The sequence below is a fragment of the Manduca sexta genome, chromosome 22 (genome assembly GCF_014839805.1).
Source record: "Manduca sexta isolate Smith_Timp_Sample1 chromosome 22, JHU_Msex_v1.0, whole genome shotgun sequence".
Taxonomy (NCBI): Eukaryota; Metazoa; Arthropoda; class Insecta; order Lepidoptera; family Sphingidae; genus Manduca; species Manduca sexta.
Window position 1 is genome coordinate 3,908,451 of NC_051136.1, and position 21,160 is coordinate 3,929,610.

Consider the following 21,160-nt stretch of genomic DNA (forward strand, 5'->3'; position numbering starts at 1 on the left):
TCTGCATATCACGTACGGGTTATGAGTTATGAGATACCTTACAATGTTATATCTCTCGCTCTGATTTTTACAAGAGGATATTTAGTTAAATCTAGTTCTGCGGATATAAAGAAATGTATGCATAAATGATTTTTGAATTTAGAATAAACGTTTATTAAAACGCAAAAGCATTTTAATGAATACAAGGAAAGGATTTTCAAATATAGAAAAGTGTTCAAACGTAAAAAGGTTTTTTTAAATTTAGAACAAAACCGTACACATGAATAAAGATTTTCAAATATAGAACAGTATTGAGATAGAATAAAAAGCAACACTTTTACATTACGTGTCTATGAGTTATGAGGCACCAAGGTTATATCGCACGCGCTGACTTCACGGGGGCATTGTGTTAGTTATTATCCAGTTTTGTTCAGATGAAGAAAGAATTTCTCTAAAAACGAGATAGGAATTATAATCAACATGAAAGGGATATAGAATAATACAATAATTGATTTATCATATGGAGTTAACCTCAAACAGGAAACACGTGTGAAAAGTGTTTACCGTCGGTCTCAAATCGTGGGATAAATGCAGAAATAAGAAAAAAATATATAATATACTGAATAACAGCGTAGTTACGTCTCGTGTCAGAGTTTTAGGGAATATTACAAGATTTATCCGCTTGACTTGACAAAAACCTGATTTCATGCAATATCTAGTGATGGACATGAATAGTGTATCAAAATTAATCATAGGGTAGGACGGGGCTTAAAGGTCCGCGGGTAAAAAGGTCCACCACAAATATCTCAAAAACAAGTGACGTATCGTTGTTGCTAATGACACAAGTGTAAAGATGCGGGCGCGGAGGGAGGAAAGCGCTATCGCTGGCCGTCGGGCGACGTCACTTGCGGGAGATACACGGTCGCGTGTCCAAATTTTGACGTAAGTATTTTTTTTCGTTTTGAATATTTTTGGTTTCAAGGACTGTTTTTAAGTTAACGATGCCTGGAAATAGTTTTTTATTATACGTTATTTAATTGTTTTTAAATATTTATAGTCATTTTTAAGTTAGACTAAATGTTTTTTTTTGTATAACCTCTATAAATACTCACACGCGGTTGGGGTAAAAAGGTCCGGTTGGACCTTTTTACCCCAACCGCGAATTATTTTTGTTTTATAAGAGTTTAAATATCTATGTTTAATATTCTAAAATTTTAAGTGCTGATTTGTTTAATTTTGTTCTTCAACTGAGACTGAATATTAATTAAAGTGTCAAGATAGTTAGAATTGATAAATAAGACTTTATATTTTCCAAAAATATATTGTTATTTGTTTAAGACTGATTAAATTTAATTATACTTCCAATGAAGAGATTATATTTTTTTGTAATAATGATAACCTCATGTGTTATTTTTTGGTTTTTTGAAAAAACAAATATACTTTTGATTTCCATTAAATTATATGTAGTTATTATTTCATTAAACCCTTTAAAATTAAGAACGAAATTTTGGACCTTTTTGCATCCTCGGTGTCCCTTTTTACCCCTACTATGGGGCAAAAAGAGACAGATTACAATGTCTAGAAAAAACAGTAAAAATATATATTTCTATAATGATGAATCAACCAAGAATTGAGCCAAACATAGTTCGATAATTGTTTGTTTCATATGTGTTGTTTGTTTTGTTGTAGTAGGTTTGATTTTCACAATGTAATTGCTAGAAGTGAAATTGGACCTTTTTGCCCCGCCCTACCCTACCCCAACCAGTAAAAAAAAAAATGTAAATTCAAATATAGAACGAGACCCACATTTTCATGTTGGAATAACCAGAAGCCGGGGAGCTATATTTTGACATTACGACGAGCGACAACGTAGTACGTAACGTTGCTTCGCTGAGTTATGGAATTACACCTTATAAGGTTATTGCAGCAAAAATTGCCGCTGAGACTTTAACTGAGAGTAATATTCATATCAAATTTCATATATGATGGAGTTTTAGTTTGCCAATTTTGGTTTTAATCTATACATAATAGTATAAAACAAAGTCCCCAAAAGCTGTCTGTCTATACGTGATCGAGATTATCATAATCTACTGAATGGATTTTTATACGGTTTTTACTAAAAGATAGCAATTCTTGAGGAAGTTTTAAGTTTTTAGGTTTAGGTTATTTATTTATTTAGTTAATAAAGAAATAGTTAATAAATGTCTTATGAAAATTTACTGAAATATAACTATTACTGTTGAAGAGCTCGCGTGGTAATAAAAAATCTCGTGGGTCGGGATTTCCACGGAAAAACTTTGTGAGACACTGATTTCTACGCGGGCGAAACCGCGGGCACAGCTAGAACTTCCATAAATTAACGCCTAGCCTTATCGGTTAATTGTATAATAATTTCATAAGTAGTCACTTGAAAGCACTGCCAACCCGCACTCGACCGGCGCAGTAAAGTAAGGCCTAAACCCTTTTAATAACAGACGCGACCTTTTCTAATCAGTGAGATAGTATAGAATACTAATACTATTAAGTGCCTGTAAAAACTGCTAACACATAATAATAATAATAATAGTACAGACAGAGAGAGTACTCGCAAGGTGTATAAACCTCAACTAGAGTAATGTATCTTAAAGGGGCCTCTACGTGTTGGATCCATGTCCCCACGCAAGCCTTCCAAAAGGACCGGCCTTTATGCCGTGATTTCCCGCAGGAAAGATACAACATAATAATACTATCAGTCCTGTATAATATACGATCCCACTGCTGAGCACGGGCCTCCTGTACTACTGAGAGGGATTAAGCCTTAGTCCATCACGCTGGCCTAGAGCGGATTGGTAGACTTTACACACCCTCAAAATTCCTATAAAGAACTTCTCAGGTATGTAGGTTTCCGCACGATGTTTTCCTTCAACGTTAAAGCAAGCGATAATTCACAAAAACTACACACATTTTTTTTTTAAAAAAGTCAGAGGTGTTTGTGCCCTTGGTATCTGAACCTGCGGACATTCGTCTCGGCAGTCCGTTCCACAACCAACTAGGCTTTCGCCGCTTTTTCCGCTAACACATAACTTAATCAATAACCCTAACTTGCTCTACCTTAACCGAACGCTAACGCTAACCTAACCCTAGCCCTAACCCTAACGCTGCAATGTGTTGTTAACCTGCTCGTTAACAACACATTGCAGCGCGCGAATTCTCTCCCACTATTGTGGAATAAAAACCACCATCAAATGGCCCGAAAAATAAAAACTTTCATAACATTGGCATTAAGAATAACCACGCCATTCTGTGTTATTGCAAAACTAAATCCGTGTAAATCCGCGCGATTAACCTATATCAAACTATACGCCAGTCTGCCTCGCGGATTATCTGGCAATATGACGGTTCACCGGGAATCTTTTGTCATTTTTTGCTTCAGTGGCGCTGGGGTACCACTGTCGGAATGAAAATTCAATTTGAATCTTATTTATTTTAACTTTATACAGTGTCATTTAGCATCGCGTTACTAAATGAAACGACATACTTATCTACTTAGAAATAACACTGTACAGTAAGTTATTTGAGCCGTAGATGTAAAATAAAAAAGTATAAGTTTCGAACAAAATAAATATTAATAAAAATGAATTTTAATTTTACGCGCCTCAAAGCCACTACTACCACTCTAAGAGAATTCGTTACAGTGGCAACATCATACTTTCAGTCATAAATACACTCACGCCCATGCCATAATTGTATTAATCTACAAAATGATAAAAAAAAATCTGAAATCTAAAACCAGGATTTTTCGTGAAAATATTAGTTATTAATGCATAATTTTTGGTACAATGTCACTAAAGGTGAAGACGAGCATGTGCTTTCATTTAGTAACGCAATGTCAAATGACCCTGTATACAATAGATACAGGTGGACTTAATGCCTGAGGCTTTTCTAAGTCAACCTTTGATGCAGAGATGAGACAATGTGGGTGTGAATACAAATTTAAATTTCTTTATATGTAAAATACGATTATACCTACAAGATACAAATGTTGTTCAAATACAGTATAAATTACAAAGTATAATTTTTTTTTGTGGACTTATATAATATGTATATTTAAAAATTCAATGATAATAATTTACATGTAAGTATATAAATATAAATAAGACAATACATATATTATATAAAAGACACATATATATAAATGTATTTATTCTATATATTATATACCATACATATATTTGAAATAACAATGCAATAAATTATTTAATTTACTGAATTAGAAAATTTTCACTGATTTTATTCTACTTAAAGTAAAAAAGAAATAACGCGAATTATAGTCTTTTTATTTTATAATTTAAACTAAACTATATTGACATTTGTTTAAAATATAGTAAAAATCAATGAGTTTGATAGGAACCAATTATAAATTAGACATAATAATACTTTTCATATTCAACATTACTAAAACATTAAATATTTGAGAACTAGTTTTCAAATAATACTTACGTTACGAAGTATATTATGACATCAAAGTTACTAAAACTTGCTAACCGACATTAACTTAAAAAATAGGCAAATTTACTAAAGAAATAATAAAAGAACAAACGAGCACAAATAACACAAAACATGCCATTAGCAAACAATTCCAAAATTCATAATCCATCAAAATAAAAGCCTCAAACGCCATCAGGCTCAAATGAAGTCTAATATTATATAATAATAATAAATCTGTCGGATATTCCCTGGCGGTTGGTAACATCCGGCAGCCATTAGTTTTTATTTGTGTCCCATTGTCATGACGGCATCATAAGGCCAACAGGAAATTATTCTTTATTATTGTAACCCGTGATGTCACTCATACAGTAATGCACGGTGAGCTTTTGCCCAAAGCTTTTTTCCAAAGCTTTTAGTAAAGTCCTTTTGAGTTGAAGCGTTAATGGAAAACATTAGTGGAGTTTCGTTCGATATAAATTTAATTAAACACCTATTGTGACCGATTGCTTTTGTGAGTTCTATGGGTTATTTTACTTTTATGGTTATTTTTATGGGAGTTTTAATGTATTTATAATGGATTTATATTTACTTAGAAGCGGCAATAACCTGGCTGGGTGGAGAACGGTTTCTGAGACGAATGTCCACAGGTTCAAAATCCAATGGCACACATCTCTGACTTTTCTAAGATTATATGTGTATTCTTTGTGAATTATCGCTTGCTCAACATCGTGAGGACACCTGCTTATCTTAAAAGTTCTCTATTAGAATTTTGAGGGTGTGTGAAGTCTACTAATCCACACTAGGCCAGCGTGGTGGACTAACGCCTAACTCTTCTCAGTAGTAGAGAAGGCCCGTGCCCTGCAGTGGGACAGTACATACAAGGCTGATATAATTATTATATAATATTTACTTGTAAGGAAATTGTTATTGTTATAATTTTACCTTAGTATCCTGGTGTAGATAAAATTATAAATAGCATCCATAGTACTGCTAAGTTATTTTTATTCCATGATATTTTATGAAGCGAGTCTTTTTTTGATATATTTGTATAGGAATAATTTTTTGTCAATAATCAAATTTTTGTTCCCAGTACGGCCATTACTAGTGGAGATTCTAGCGAGAGAGCAGCCCCTCTCAGTGGGTCAGGAAGCTGAGTTGGCTTGCAGGGCTGTTGGTGCGAGACCACCAGCAGTTATAACCTGGTGGATGGATGATAGACAGATGCCAACGATCGCTGTACAAAAGGTAATTTGATTCTTACATCTATATAATATATAAATATACCTCTCCTGTCGTGTTGGATTGTCGTCTCACCGGAGTATGAGAGTGAAGGAACAGAGTGCACCTGTGTATTGCGTACACAATTTTGCACCATAATATCTTCTGCGTATCTGGCAGATCTCCGTTGTGATTGACCGCCGTGGCCGAAATTCCGCTAGACGGGATTCATTCATATAAAAAAATGAATCTCTTCCCTGTAAACTAGGGCGGCTAATAACTATAATGAATAAAGAAATCGACAAAAAACGCTTTTCACTTTGCATTGTGTTTCAAGACCAGTAATAATTTCATTCGCAATTGTTTTGATGAGTCATGACGCGAACTGTTATTATTTTTCAAGCTTTCTATATTCGAATATAAACTTTAACAAGAACAATGTGCAAGAACAATGAGTTAATTTCCTTTGCTCATTCAATTACAGAATGTGAAATGCGAGGTAACGCACTTGGTTAATATTGGCAATGTCGGAATCTTTGTATTGAGTTTTGTTCAAGGAAATATTACGTTCGTTACTTACATTTGTCAATTATGTTGAAATGCGTGTTGATTCCGATAAAAAAAGGTTTCCGAAAAAACGTTCATTAAAAAAATATATTTGTTTAAAAATTTAAAGAAGCTGATTAATTATAATGAAAAAAGTATTTCCTAAAAAATGTTGGTTCAGAAAAAATAAATTCATAGAATCTGAAATGCATGTGGATATGATTTAGTTATTAATTTTGTGAACAAATTATCGATGGATATTTTTTTACGTTGAAGATTCTTTATCTGTTTTAATGATATGCAAACGTTTGGTCTACTAGTCGCCTTCGTCGTAGTAGTTTTTTTAATTATGTGAAGTAAATTTATTTTATTTTTGAAAAGCAGAAAAAATGTTGGTAATAACACAAAAGTGTATAATCTGTTTGATATTTTGAATTTGTTGAGCTACTTATGTGGGTGTTTGTACTCGTCAGTACAGTGCAAGCCACATTATATTATGTAAAGGTATAAAAAACACAAAACAGTGCAAGTCCCAATTACATAAAAGACTCTCACGCATTCTCATTTGCCACATCATACTTTCGATTCCAAATTTAAAATTACAGTAAAATTGTCTTAAAAAATAAAGTAAAACCCATTTCAAATCGTATGAAATGTTTCGATTCCCCCCACCTGATTCACAATTGGAGCTAAACAAACCGTGATGGCCGTAGGGATCGGTAGTCCTTGTGATCTCGTGCTCGGAGCTCTGCGCATTCAAGCTTCACTGAATACAACTTCCCCTTCACTTGGAAAGAAACACTCCTTAGTATTAAAAATTACAGAGGGTCGACATTTCAAACGTTTTCTTCAATAACGTTATTACACTCTATTTTTTTAGTTGGTTTTGCAAATGTTTGTATGAAAGAATTTTTTCTTCAAAGCAATGAAAAGCTTAGTTTGATTGTAAATTATAATGTGCTGTCCTATGTATTATTTATACAGAATGGGAAAAGAAGTATGCTAATATACAAATATGTGATCACAGACGCGCACAAAAACTGCTGGAGAAATTGTGGATATATTACTGGCCTTTAGAAAGGAAACATAAATATCCCCGAGGCTTTATAAAATTTACTGACCGCTCTAAATACAACAGCGATGTTACTAGAATGGTTCAAACGTGTAAACAGTAACATTCCAACAATAAATGTTTTGAATGTCTTAAAAAATATTTAAACTTATGAAAGACATTTTCAATTTAAAAAGCAAAATATAATTTCAGATTCATCAGAATGGCAAGCACATTTCTACAAACATTTTCACAAACATCTCGTCCTGGCGACTGCATAGGATATTTATCTCATAATAGAATCGAGTTCCCAAAGGAATACCATTCGATTCAATGAGAAATCCAAGTTCATTCAAATGCTAGTGAAATGTAATATTAATATCTTATTGCAGAACTCGGAAGACCGCAATGAAACCGTTTCAATATTACGATGGATACCTCGTATGGAGAACGACGGTCACACGATTACGTGCCGTGCGTCGCATGTTAAACTTGAACACACTACGTTGGAAACAAGCTTATCTCTCAGCTTGAATTGTAAGTTGATTACTGTTTTCTATTCTAACGTAATGTTCATTACTGCTTTCTAGCGTAAGTGATTAAGTATCCATTGCATTTCAATCAGGGATATTGATGTTTGTTTTAATTAAAGCATTGTCATTTCAGATGCATTAACTAATAGTTTGTATGTTGTTAGATAATATTGTCTTCGGTTTGTTTATTAACATTGTAGCTTACTCTGTTATTTTGATCAGAGAATTGAGCTCAATGTTTATTCTTCAATTGATTATAGTTTTTAGGTGCCGTTATACTCCATGCCAAGCCGACTTAAAATATTTGACGCGAAAACGCGTTTGAACCCCAATCTTATTATCTTTGACTACGTATGTTTGACGTCTATCGACGCTATATTGTGGCTGCTTTGTTAATTATCTGTAGAAAATTGCAGTTTAAAAGACGTTAATAAAATGCCTATTATTGATTCCTGATAATATATATTATTGTTATTAAAATGAATAGCATCAATATTTGGCAAATTTATTTTGAAACTCGCTCACAGTACAGCCCGTAACTAACACGATATCATTCTTATTCCCAAACAGTCGTACCAATTGTGACGCTAGAGCTCGGTTCCAAGCTTAACCCTAACGATATAGAAGAAGGCGACGATGTGTACTTCGAGTGTGTTGTGCGCGCCAATCCACCCGCTTACAAAGTCGTATGGGAGCACGACGTAAGTATTAACGAGACGACTTGTTGGTCAACTAGTTGGCTTTATTAGGTATATATTGGATAAATTGTCGAACTATATTTACAATAGAATCGTCATGTTTTGTACATCAAATAAATTTTAGGGTTAGTGGAAAGTATTAATTTCTAATGTTGTAGCGCAGATACTAATTTAGTAGTGTTTTTATAACTGGGAAACTTATAAATATTCTTTAAGTCACAAATGTAGTAATTTTTCTTTATTTTATTCGTGCATTATTTCACGGATAACGTTTATACGAAGAGAGCGAAAATTCGAAGAAACTAGAGATGATAGTTTCATTCCCACAATGGGATGACACCAAACGTATTTTAATTCACCACTGTTATACTGTTCCTTCCCAGTATCGAACCTAGGTAATATAGAAATAAAATTGAATTTCCTCTAGCACATAACCGCTACAGCTTAAGCTGGGCTAAGGTTACCCATCAGCATACAATGAAATTACTTTACAACTAATGAGCAGTCTAATGAAATCTGAAGAAATATTGACAAACAAGAGAAGGGAGAAGATTTAATATTTAACGTCTTATGGTTTAGTAATAATTCAAGTTCTAGATAGACGTAGAACTTATTCTACATACAAAGCCGTTAGCAACTACTTCGTCAATAAATAAACAAGTTTTAAGACCATAAGGCGATGTAATTGCGCATCTTTTTGTTTGTCCGTGCAGACAATGAATGTTTCAAACAAAGACACTGTAAGGAATATTATTCCTCACTCAGAAATACAAAATATTTCATCAACCATTCTCTGTTCAAAAAAATAGAGAAAATACAATATAAATATTAGTCTACTGTATTTGTAATTAGTGTGGAAGTCTGAAAAACTAAGAATTGTAGTTAATATTCGGTCACGCTAGTAAGTAATAAAACACAGTACTGATAATGATCTTGATTGCTTCATTAAATTGCTAATTCTTAAGGATTTAGTACAAAATACCTGACCGTGGAAAGTTCGTTTGTATTCCATTTCGGTGACCTTTGGTTCGTTATGCCCAATATTTGGGAGTATCTACGCAAAAAAGGTATATTAAAAAAATCTACAATAAAATCATTCTGAGAATTATTTTTTGTTAAGAACACACATATGAATAGAATTAGGTTTATGAAAATTTTATTGTTAAATTTATACCACATTTTTACTATTTTATATTATAAGCCGACAGTAATACTTATAAAAAAAGGATGTTCCTGGAATTATATTTAATTAAAATTTTGCGAGATATTTCTATGAAAGATCTACACATTACACTATTTTCTAAGCCATTCCAACTAACGAATATAACAAAGAATCCCTCGCACAAAGGTCCCTACCCTAGTCTAGGTTCCCTAAAAGAACTATTAAAGGCTCGTTGACTAGAGTGAAAAACCTCCTAAGCAGCATGTATTCAAAATTTGATCCTTCACACGCGCCGTCATTATTTTCAAGTCTAACAATAACAATGGCGTCTGCATCCCCCGTCTAGTCTTCTGCTTTATACGTGAATTTACTTTCACTTAATTCCACTGGCTATAAGTATCAAATTACCGTTTCAACGGTTCAAGCTAAATTTATATCATAATTTGATATAGGATTACAATAGTTATCTCTCAGATATGAGTCTTTATTTTTTATATGAATGGTTATGGCGCAATATTCTTGAATGTTTAGTGCTAACGTTTTTTACTTTGTATAAGGTTGGAAATAATATTTTATCTGCTGTTTAGTGTTAGGACACATTAAAGGTGATTTTTGTGTGATCGGTGTTGTAAGCGTTGAGATCTTGAAAGATTTACATGACGAAATATTCGGTTGGATAAAATTAGCGAATAATCCGTCGTACATATCAAACCGAGCGAGATTTCCACTGAAAGACGAGATTAATATTGTCGATAGAATAAAGAATACAATATTTAGGAATAAATCTTTATATTCTAAAGCTTTGCTAAACCACTTTTTACATCCACCACGCCATAAAACAAGGTCTGTTGACGTGTCATGGCAGCCTGTAATTAAGGTGATACTAGAAAAAATCTAGTTCATACCTACCGCACCAATGGAACGCTCACGTGAACCCTCGGATATTGATTTCAGCAACTGAGACGTGAAGAAGCAATTAAGTGGGGTGGCATAATTATAGCGGTACGACGCCGCAAACTATTGAAGATAAATTTTGTAACAATTTTCTGTCTACCGACGTTTTAACGAGTAATAAACAAATCAATATTGGAAATAATTTGAACTTTGTAGTCATTGTTATTACAGGCTCTATTGGTATAGGTCTTTCAGATTATGAAATGTTTGGATTTTTTTTTCTAATGTTTACCGTATGAAACATCAGGAGCAATACAGCTAATTTTGTAGTATTTGAATGATTAAATCAAACTCAAAAACAATCATTGTTATAATTATAAATATTGTCCTTAACGACAAGTTCTGGTGGTAGGTTTCTCGTATGCGAAGGATTTTATTATTATTATTATAAAGAAAAATTCATGGAATTTGAGCATTATATATTCAAATATAATATGTCCCATTATTATGTCCCCACTCGAAAGCTTCATAATTATGTATAGAAGTGCCAAAACAGTAATGAATGCTTCACTTCCAGGGTCAAATAATGACACACAATCAAAGAGCAGGTGTAATAGCCGGGTCAGCTCATCTCGCTTTACAAGGTGTGTCCAGAGATCAAGCTGGAAAGTACGCCTGCACAGCATCCAACGTGGAAGGCGATGGAAGATCACAACCTGTTCATCTTCAAGTTATATGTAAGTGCTAATATTATTCTTTTAGAATTTTAGTAATCAGTTGAGGGGTCCAATATTTACCCCTGGTTGATTATATGTTGCGCTGAATTTTACATGCAAAAAAAGCTTCTATACAACGATACTTTTCCCTCTCATTACTTATAATTATGTATTGTTTAAAACGTTTGCATATGCATCATGAAAATAAGCGTTCCTATATCTAAGCTTTCTTAAATTCTAGAAAATTATGCAATATTATTATGAAAATTATCTGTTATCTGTTACATCGTATCAAGTTCGCCTGACTTAGAAACATGGTTTTGAAATTCTACTAAAACTGTTCATGGATTACTTCATGAGTACTAAGGGTCCATCATCATGTCCAATCCCTTGCAGCCGGGAGCTGAACACCTACTTGTTATTTTACAATAATTAACATCACAAGAGCTGTCAATTTCAATTACGTATAACAGTTTAACTATTCTACAAAATTCAATATTCATTTCATATTCGTGCATTTGATTTACCAAAATGTGTTATACATTTTTAAAAGGTAAATTGCGTGTTCCAAATCTCTTTGTACTGCAAACAGAATTTAAATTGCCGTAACTTACAAATCAAATGATCATTAAAACTATTTTAGTTTAAATGGATTATATTTTGATTAATTTTGAGCTGAAATATAAATCCATTAAACCGTTCTACATAATGACACGTAATAAAATTGTTTTCCATCACGCTTTGACATCGGCACGCGAGTCACAATGTAAATTAAACATAAAGGACAGCTATCTTTTATGTGTTGGACATCGAAATCATGTTTGATGAGTTTCTGGTATCAATGATGAGAGATGAAGAACATGTATAAAATTTCGCCGTTTAATGTTAAGTACAGGTCGCCCCCTATCAGATGGGATGGAATATATATTAAAAGTGGTTGGTTTTATTCGTGCATGGCAAAGTGATCTCTCTGCACTTAATGATAAGTGGAGTGGGGTCCAACAGAATGTCGACTGGCGAGAGATTATTCTGCAGTCGACACAATTATGCTGGTCCGTTGCAACCGGATATACGCAGGCTGATCCCGGAACGCGACACACTGGCGTGGGCCACTATGGCGGGTTTTAACACCTTGTGTATAGTGGATATAAAATATATTCTACCACCAGTAATGGATATTTTTTGAACACCCCACACCCTTACAAATGTCGTTATAAACTGCAAAATGAATAGGCCTATTTGAGTCTCAGTATCTAATAGCGTGTTCAAAACTGTTGTAGACATTGTTAAATTTTATAGCTTATAGTGGGACTTCAATAATGTATCTAATGCTTTATTTTTATGTGTGTATCGTCCTTTAGTCTGGAGGTGAGTTTTGATGTATAGCAGGCTTAAGTTTCAGAACTTTTATTGTTAGTGTTTGAATGACGAATAAAAGAAAATGTAACTATTTATATCAATAAAATAATTTTTGTTTGTAAGTTTTCCTGAGTAGAAGTCATAGTGACAACTACTTTTTTATATTTTTACACGGTATTCCACTACGCTCACCATCCTCAGACATGAGATGTTAAGTCTTATTATGTCTAGTAGTTACACTGGCTATAATGTCCTTCAATCCGGAACACAACGAGTCACTATATTATATTGCTGCTTGGCGGCACAAATATCAGATTCACAACACAAGCGTGGTGCCAGTACATCAATGATCTTCGGTAAGCTAGAATTGCGATGGCAAAGTTACATAATATTATTCTAAAATAAGTCAAGTATCAACGCGTTCATTGCTCATATTAAACATTAAAAAGGACGGCACATTCCGTATTAATGAACACCCGTTTTCCACCATATCTCTTCGCATTACCTTATCCCTCATTCGCGCCCACAGAAGTCGTAACTTTTACTGATAAATTATGCCTATATTCATCCTCTTTAAAATATAAAACTACCGTATAAGCCGGCGATATATGATAGGCAGTTTTCCGGAGCCACGGGTCGTTCATCACGCGGCGACCCCGCACTGTTTGTATTTCTGATATTGACAGTGATTTTTACTTATAAATATACGTTTTTTTCATTGAAAACTTAATTAAGGTAATATTGCTAGTTGTAAATGGGTAAAAATTAGGTTTTATGTTTGAATTTTGGAGTTTAAGCTACAGTATCCTGGAGTAATATGGGATGAATATTTTTTTTTATAATCTATTTATACATATTATAAAACAAAGTTCCCTTTTCTGTCTGTATGTTGTCAATTTTCTCAAAATCAACTGAACGGATTTTTATGAAATTTGGTATGGATATATAAAACCCTGGGAAAGTTATAGGATACGTTTTATCCCGGGAAAGTATATACCGGGACTTTTATCCTGGAAAACTCCTGCATGCAGGTCGAAGCTGCGAGCAAAAACTAATATTACATAAAATGTACCTTAAATACATATTATTTTTAATCAGTCCCGTTTACTCTTAGTTTGCCATTGAATAAACAACAGTGTAATGCCAAATCACATCTGACTTGTTTTATTGAATCACAAGTGCACCGTACTGCAGCCTTGTAATAGGATTTCGCCAAGTTCCTCCCCCTCCGAATTTGCATACGAACGCTCTATGCATCATCAATTTGTGGTGACCATAACTTCACACACCATCGGCGGCGCAAATTGAATGCGTATTTCGCATAACTTACAAATACGTGTACAATGCCGGCTTTACACGGCTTACGTGTTCCTCGTCTTATGCAAATGCAGCAATGTATATCTACGTATAATTTATCACGTAAGTTTGCTATGTAAATATCCGGAGTTCGAACGGTGAAGTACAATGTGAAACTTTGTAGTGGAAAATAAATTAAAGATATTGTGGATACGAATTGTGCTGGATAATCTATTACCATTTTGCTGCTTTTAATAAAAGAGTTTATCTTAAAATATGACCATTATAACTGAGGACTGATTTTGGTTTTTCTACTCAGTATCAGCTCAGGGTCTGGAGTTTTTGCCCGACATGGATATATAGGCTCGCCCCCTATGACATCATGGGACAGAACACACTTGGCGAAAAGTGGGTGTCCAGGTTGCGCCTCTACATACCGCTTCGGGGATAAATGCTTGATGTTGTGTGTGTGTATAACTGATGTGTTAATGTAATATTTAACGAGAAGTTAATAGAATGTATTTTTTACCGATAGTTCTTATTTATAATAATATAATAATAATATCAGCTCTGTATTACATAGTTGTCCACCACGCTGGTCTAGTGCGGATTGGTAGACTACACACACCTTCGAAATTTCTATAGAGAACTTCTCAGATGTGCAGGTTTCCTCACGATGTTTTCCTTCACCGTTAAAGCGAACGATAAATTCACAAAGAATACACACATGATTTTAGAAAAGTCAGAGGTGTGTCCCTTGGGATTTAAACCTGCGGACATTCGTCTCGGCAGTCCGTTTCACTCCCAACTAGGCTATCGCCGCAGTTCTTATTTGTGTCCTTTTTATTTTTTGTACTGTTTACTTAATATTTATTATGATTTCGCAACTGCCTAGAGTAATGGCCGTAGGTTCAAGTCCTAAGGGCACGCACGTTTGACTTTTCTAAAACTATGTGTGTATTCTTTGTGAATTTATCGTTCGCTTTAACGGTGAAGGAAAACATCGTGAGGAAACCTGCACATCTGAGAAGTTCTCTATAAGAATTTTGAGGGTGTGTTAAGTCTACCAATCCGCACTAGGCCAGCGTGGTGGACTAAGGCCTATTCCCTCTCAGAAGTAGAGGAGCCCCGTGCCCAGCAGTGGGACGGTATGCGAGATAGGGCTGATATTTTGAATCCTCGCTATTTCTATAACTGTTATCACGTAACAGAAATTGTACTCGACAGTTTTGACACAGCCAATATTTTTGTAAACACATTTCTATGTTTGATATCACTGTCTAAAATTGTGTTGGATCGCGCCGCTTGTTAAAAAATGTTAATCTATTTCAGGGAAATGTTTTCCGAACCGTTATTTTATTATGAACAAATATTTGTTCTGTCACCGATTTTCGTGTTTTTTTTTTATTCGGGCAATGTGACCTGACCAGTAGAATGTCCAATAAAAATAATCTAATCCAATGTGCAATCCAGGACTGAATAGATTTTCGAGTGACGAAAAATTATTAGCGCTCGACAGTCGAAATAATTTTGCCGGCCTGTTGTAACTGGATATACGCGATCATAGGCTGATCTCGGAACGTAACACACGTGGCCCACTGTGGCGGGTTTTAACACCTTGTGTACGGTGGTCGCTATCCAGGCTGATATAAAATATATCCTACCACCAGCAAATGAGTATATATGGAGCTGTGTGTAAATTCATTTCGTTTGGAATCTTCAGGTTTCTTATGTTCGCGATTGTGTTGTTAGTCCACGTATAGGAAAATGCGATTTGGATTTTCCTTTTTTACCTTGTCAATAATTTACTGTACCTACAGCATGATGTTAAGAAAATAGAAAATACTGTCGACTACGATCTGGAACAATTATGTTTTATAAATAATATAATTGTAATAATTATACTTTTTTTGGTAGTGAAATCATAGAATACTTGTGAAAAATAATGTTACTTTTACATACACATGTGCACGAGTTTTTTATCCCCGAAGGGGTAGACAGAAACGTAACTAATGCATTTTCTGCAGTGTATTCCGTCCCATTATGTGATAGGAGCGTGCTTATCGCGATATCGGGCACAAATTCTAGAATCCGGGCTGATACTGAAAAGAAAATCCCAATAGCACTTTGCCCGACCCAGGGTTCGAACTTCGAACCCAAGATCTCAGAATTGCAGTCGTACCATAATACAACTATGCCGACGAGTCAGTCAGTGTTATCTTCAATTCAATATAGGATAAATATTATTGGTAATTACAAAAACTTGTTTCCAATCGATTGCACCCAACCTAACTTTACATTTTTAATAAAATATTGGAAAAGTTATATAAATCACGAATGAAATACAAACTAACCTTTATTGCGTTAACTGTTTTCATACTTCATCCGCATCCAATAAATCTGGACGGATTTTTTTTACCTGTAAATATAAAATATAGTTCAATCTATTTTTCTTACGTATTCTAATTCAATTATTTTTATCAAAGAAACGTGGCTCCACTATACCTTATAGTAAGTGGGGTAGTGTGCCGATAGATTATCGACGAATGAGAGATGATTATCTCTCGGTAGTTGACGCCATTACGCCGTCCTGTCTGTCATTTATAGGATCGCCTCTTAATACGAGGGAGCTAACGTAGCGGGCAAAATATGTGGTACATCTATACTAACCACTTGAAGGGAAAGGCGTAATGATATCTTTGTCGGAGTTACAGTAGCATTGACTTGGAGTATTTCAATAAATATTTGCGTTCTCAGCACAACCTAAAATTAACTTAGTATAAATAACACAAAGTCGATATTGCTTTTTCCAAAAGTTGCCAATATTTTGCCAAATACTCCAAGTGTAGTACCAGTATTATAAACATTAGTAACCATTATTCCTTTGACAGATAAACCAGTGTGTAAGACATCAACAATCACAATTGTTGGGGCGGCATTTAACGAACCAGCGACAGTGAAGTGTGAAGTGGACGCGTTCCCACCGCCGAAGAACTTTCAATGGACGTTGAACAACTCCTTGGGGTCGATAGAGCTGGAGCCGGTAAGTGGAAAATAAATGATAGCTAGTGTAGTCTTAATTATTTTGTTTAGTTTACTTGCAGCAAAGCAGAAGAATAATTTAATAGATCATATTAAATAAGCTGACGCCATTTTTAATTTGGATTACTATCTACACGTTTCGCAACCATGTATAGTATGCGTTAATTGTAAAAGACTATTTATCATATTTCTAAATGTAGATCAGACTAAGGAAATACTATAAAACAGTAATTTTTAACATACTATTTCGATATAACTATTCAACATTTTATGACTACTTTTATTATGCGATCACCTATGCCTATTACTTGCAAAATATTTTAGTAAGTTTTCATATATGATGAAAACTATAAATCCAACAGCCGTTTTGTCACATACTATTTCTATTTTGAAATTGAACTGTGTCCCAAGAACTAGATTGATTCTAGTCACGTATCAGACTGGGGCCGGCACTTCTATATCCTGTATTGTCATTTTGTTTTCAATCGACGTGAGACCGATTCAGAAAATAAAAGAGTTGAAGTGATTGGGGATTGTAGACTTAAAAACATTTTATATTTAGTACTTAATTACTACGAATAAAACAGCATAAAGATCCATTGATGATGTTGCGTGATTAATTGTAACAAAATTTATCTTAATGTAAATAAAGTTCAATGTTAAATATCACAATTGAGAAAAAAAAAAATCCAATATTTATAAATTATCTTCATTTTCTAGAGCAAATACGTCATAGAGTCACCAGGAAGATCAGTTCTAAACTACACGCCCACAACAGAAGGCGACTATGGTTCCTTAGCATGCAGGGCTACTAATCTAGTTGGACAGCAAGTCGAGGCCTGTAGGTATACGTTACTGCCTGCAGTAAAGCCTGATCAGCCGTTCAACTGTTCTTCATTAAATCTAACTGATAATTCTGCGGAACTACGCTGCGTTCCTGGTAAGTTAACTAAGAAGAAATTATATGATCCTGTAGTTTCTACCATTATTTTACTGAAGGCAGTTGCATAAATCAATTATTCTAGCTCATAGCTACTAACAAAGATAAGAGGGACGACATCGATTTTCATTCTGATAGATATAGCTCCTCTAGTAACTGTTTACGATAAAGTTATGTTACTGATCATTGGTTATTCTACTCGTGGGAAATATAGCCAACACGTGGTGGTTGTTGATTCATTTAGTGTTTATTAGCTTAATTCTTATGCTATTTCTATTAAAGGAGTTATTGATAATGCTGACGATAATTAAAATGCTGACTGTCTTTTCTGGATATACTTAGGTGTTATCCTTTTTGATTAGCGATTAGTTTGTATTGATTGATAAACTTCATTTAGATCTACATGCAAAAATTTGAAATTAAGGAAAGATATTTGATGACATAAATTTATTATATTAGACTTAGATAAGATCCAAATAAGCACAGGTTTATATTATCAATTCTCATAGCTCTGCTTAATTATTGAATATTTGAAACAATTAGTAATTAAATGAATGTGAAAAAGCAATAACTAATAACCAATGACGCAATAAATTAAACGAACCAACAATGGGCTAAAAGTACAACAATGCAAACAGTTAAATTGACCACGAGTATAATGCAATTATGAAGAATGATACTAATTTGCACGATTAATGGAAACGGTAATAACAAAATTGCATGATAAATAATTCGAATGAGAAATTTAAACAACTCTAATTGGAGTGAAATCTACTCCAACCTTCATATAAATTTATTAGTTTATAATACTTTGCGCTACGATGGATGGTTCAAACTGGATGATTGATAAGTGTTTTAAAATTATAAGATTTATAAATGCTAGTTGATGTGACTACTAAAAATGTATGGATAAATACTTTTTGTATGAAAAGGAAATTGTTAACTTACAGTGCATGTGCTCATACATTTTATAAAAAATGCATTCTCAAACATTAAAAATTCTCAACAAGGTTACGACGGTGGTTTGCAAACAACGTACGTGGTCGAAGCATGGGAAACAGGGAATTTAGTAGCAAACGTCAGTTCCTTGCAGCCTGTTTGGAAATTGCAAGATCTAGGCTCCGGGAAGGCTTTGAAGCTGTTGTTCTACGCGTATAATGCTAGAGGGCGTTCTGAAACAAACGTATTGAGGATTCATACATTGTCACATCTGGCGTTGCATACGGGTATGTTTTGTTCTATTCTGTTTAGTATTATAGATGTTACATGTTTTAGTATTTGTGAGAAGCATTGTTATCAAATATACTATATTTTGAATTGACTATAAATAACCTATATGAAAATGTAAAGATTGCAGATTATGCGATTTTATTTATTAATGCTATATAATTATCTTTTGAACTATTACACCAATAAAAAAATTAATAACACGCTCCATGATCCATATTTATTTTGAGATGATAACTTTTTTAAAAGATTTTACACGAACGGAGTTGCGGGAAAAATCTAGTTCAAAATAAATGTGATATTATTTACAAACAGTTTTTATGTTAATCATTTCAAGTCATAATTCACAGTTAATGTTATGAATTTCAGAACCTTTTTATAACGTGGTTTATTTAATTTGTGAGCTTTGGCTTTCACCGGATATTTAACAAATTATTAACAATAGAGCCATGAATAATGAAAGGTTTTTGTTTACCTTTATTATAAGTTTTAAAAAGGTATCATAAGTAAAAGCAAAGCGTTTATGAAATTGTAATAAAAAGTGTTCGGAGTTAATTTAATAGACGTTTTTAAATGATAATATAAAAGTAATGGAGCTATGCTGTAAACAAAGTCGTCGTCGAGTCAAATAATAGTATTATAGTTGACTCAAATGGAGTAACACCTTTTATTGGTGTTGTAGACATATTCGTCCTTCATTACCGGGTCAAACGACATTACTAGTAGATCACTGAAATGAAGTAATTCCTTTTTTGATTTCAAATGCTAAATAACATTTTCGAAAGTCCAAACCATCACTTTCCTAATCTTTACACACTTTTGTCATACCCCCAACGTAATTACGAACTTATTTTTAAACTTATGATATTTTTACACAATTCAGCTCATTTTCCTATGCTACAAAAAGTTCAATGGTTAATTTTATTATTTTTGTACCCAGAAGCAAAGTCAGCGAATGGGCACGTGGACACCAGTTGGGCCTTGGGAATCATCGCAGGAATCGCAGCAACATTGATTTCAATTGTCATAATTGCTTTGTTGGCTAGAAGAAGACATCATCGGCCTATGCAGTATGAAGGTAAGCGAATGCTGTCTTAACTTTAATTGTGATAAAACATCTTCATGCAATCAGTATAAAGTTGAAATTTGCTTAAACGTAGTAAACTACTAAATAGTACTAGTAAAAAGTAAACATATACTTGTTTCATGGTATAGAAGAAACCCCAATGCAACCCTTTTCGATAAAAAGTTTTAAACAACTTTCCAACTACAAAACACTGAAAGGAAATTAACCGCGTATTATTTTAATGAAATGTTTGACAAAATGTCCAAGTTCGTGTGAAATGAACTTTTGTACCGTAATTTTGGAAATGGCAATTTGATTTTACTACTTAATTGTCCTCGAACTGCAAAAGCATTATTTAAAGAACGAACATTTAATAAATCGCGTCGTTGCTCAAGTGAAAATACAAGGGCATTATCCGTGGTACCGTGTTCGAATCTCAAGCCTGAAACCTGAGCCCACCTCCGTATAACTTCTTCATGGGATAGATAAACATGGTGAAAAATGCCTGTATTGGTTAAATTACATGACTCCATTACTCGAGAGTGATTTCATAAAGCCGAATTTTTAAATACTCGTTAAAAAGTATTTACTAGAAAACAATAAAGTTCTCCAGTTTCGGACCACGTATAAATCTGAATTGGCATTGCAGACAAGTTCAGTGGAGGCAGATTTTGTCGCGTGAACGGAATTTTTGAGCATCTCGCCGGCCGTTCCGACGGCACTGCATTTGATTTATGTCTGTGCATTTCTACTAAAATTGCAGATGTCCCGTCACTCGGAAGAGACATTTTTATTAAGTTTCGTAGACGGACAGGGGAATTTTAAAATGTTTCCTTCAGTAATGGCGGTTTAGCATTTTTATTTAAATTTTTTTATACGAGCACCGCAAAGTGATTCCACTGTCTTATGCCTGTAAGTGGCATGCATATTAGCCAATTATTTACATATAATGTTGTCTAGATTTAA

At 33.9% G+C, this 21,160-nt stretch overlaps 1 protein-coding gene across 1 annotated transcript in view; it reads left to right on the forward strand.

Annotated features, from left to right (window-relative positions):
* LOC115452463 (synaptogenesis protein syg-2) overlaps positions 1 to 21,160 on the forward strand; it is a 155,333-nt gene that overhangs the window by 124,323 nt on the left and 9,850 nt on the right. The window contains exons 7-14 of the mRNA XM_037441593.1: positions 5,537 to 5,691; positions 7,654 to 7,798; positions 8,365 to 8,495; positions 11,126 to 11,285; positions 16,811 to 16,962; positions 17,682 to 17,901; positions 18,912 to 19,127; positions 20,069 to 20,206. Coding sequence (XP_037297490.1) covers positions 5,537 to 5,691; positions 7,654 to 7,798; positions 8,365 to 8,495; positions 11,126 to 11,285; positions 16,811 to 16,962; positions 17,682 to 17,901; positions 18,912 to 19,127; positions 20,069 to 20,206 — 1,317 coding nt within the window. The remainder of the gene's footprint in view (positions 1 to 5,536; positions 5,692 to 7,653; positions 7,799 to 8,364; positions 8,496 to 11,125; positions 11,286 to 16,810; positions 16,963 to 17,681; positions 17,902 to 18,911; positions 19,128 to 20,068; positions 20,207 to 21,160) is intronic.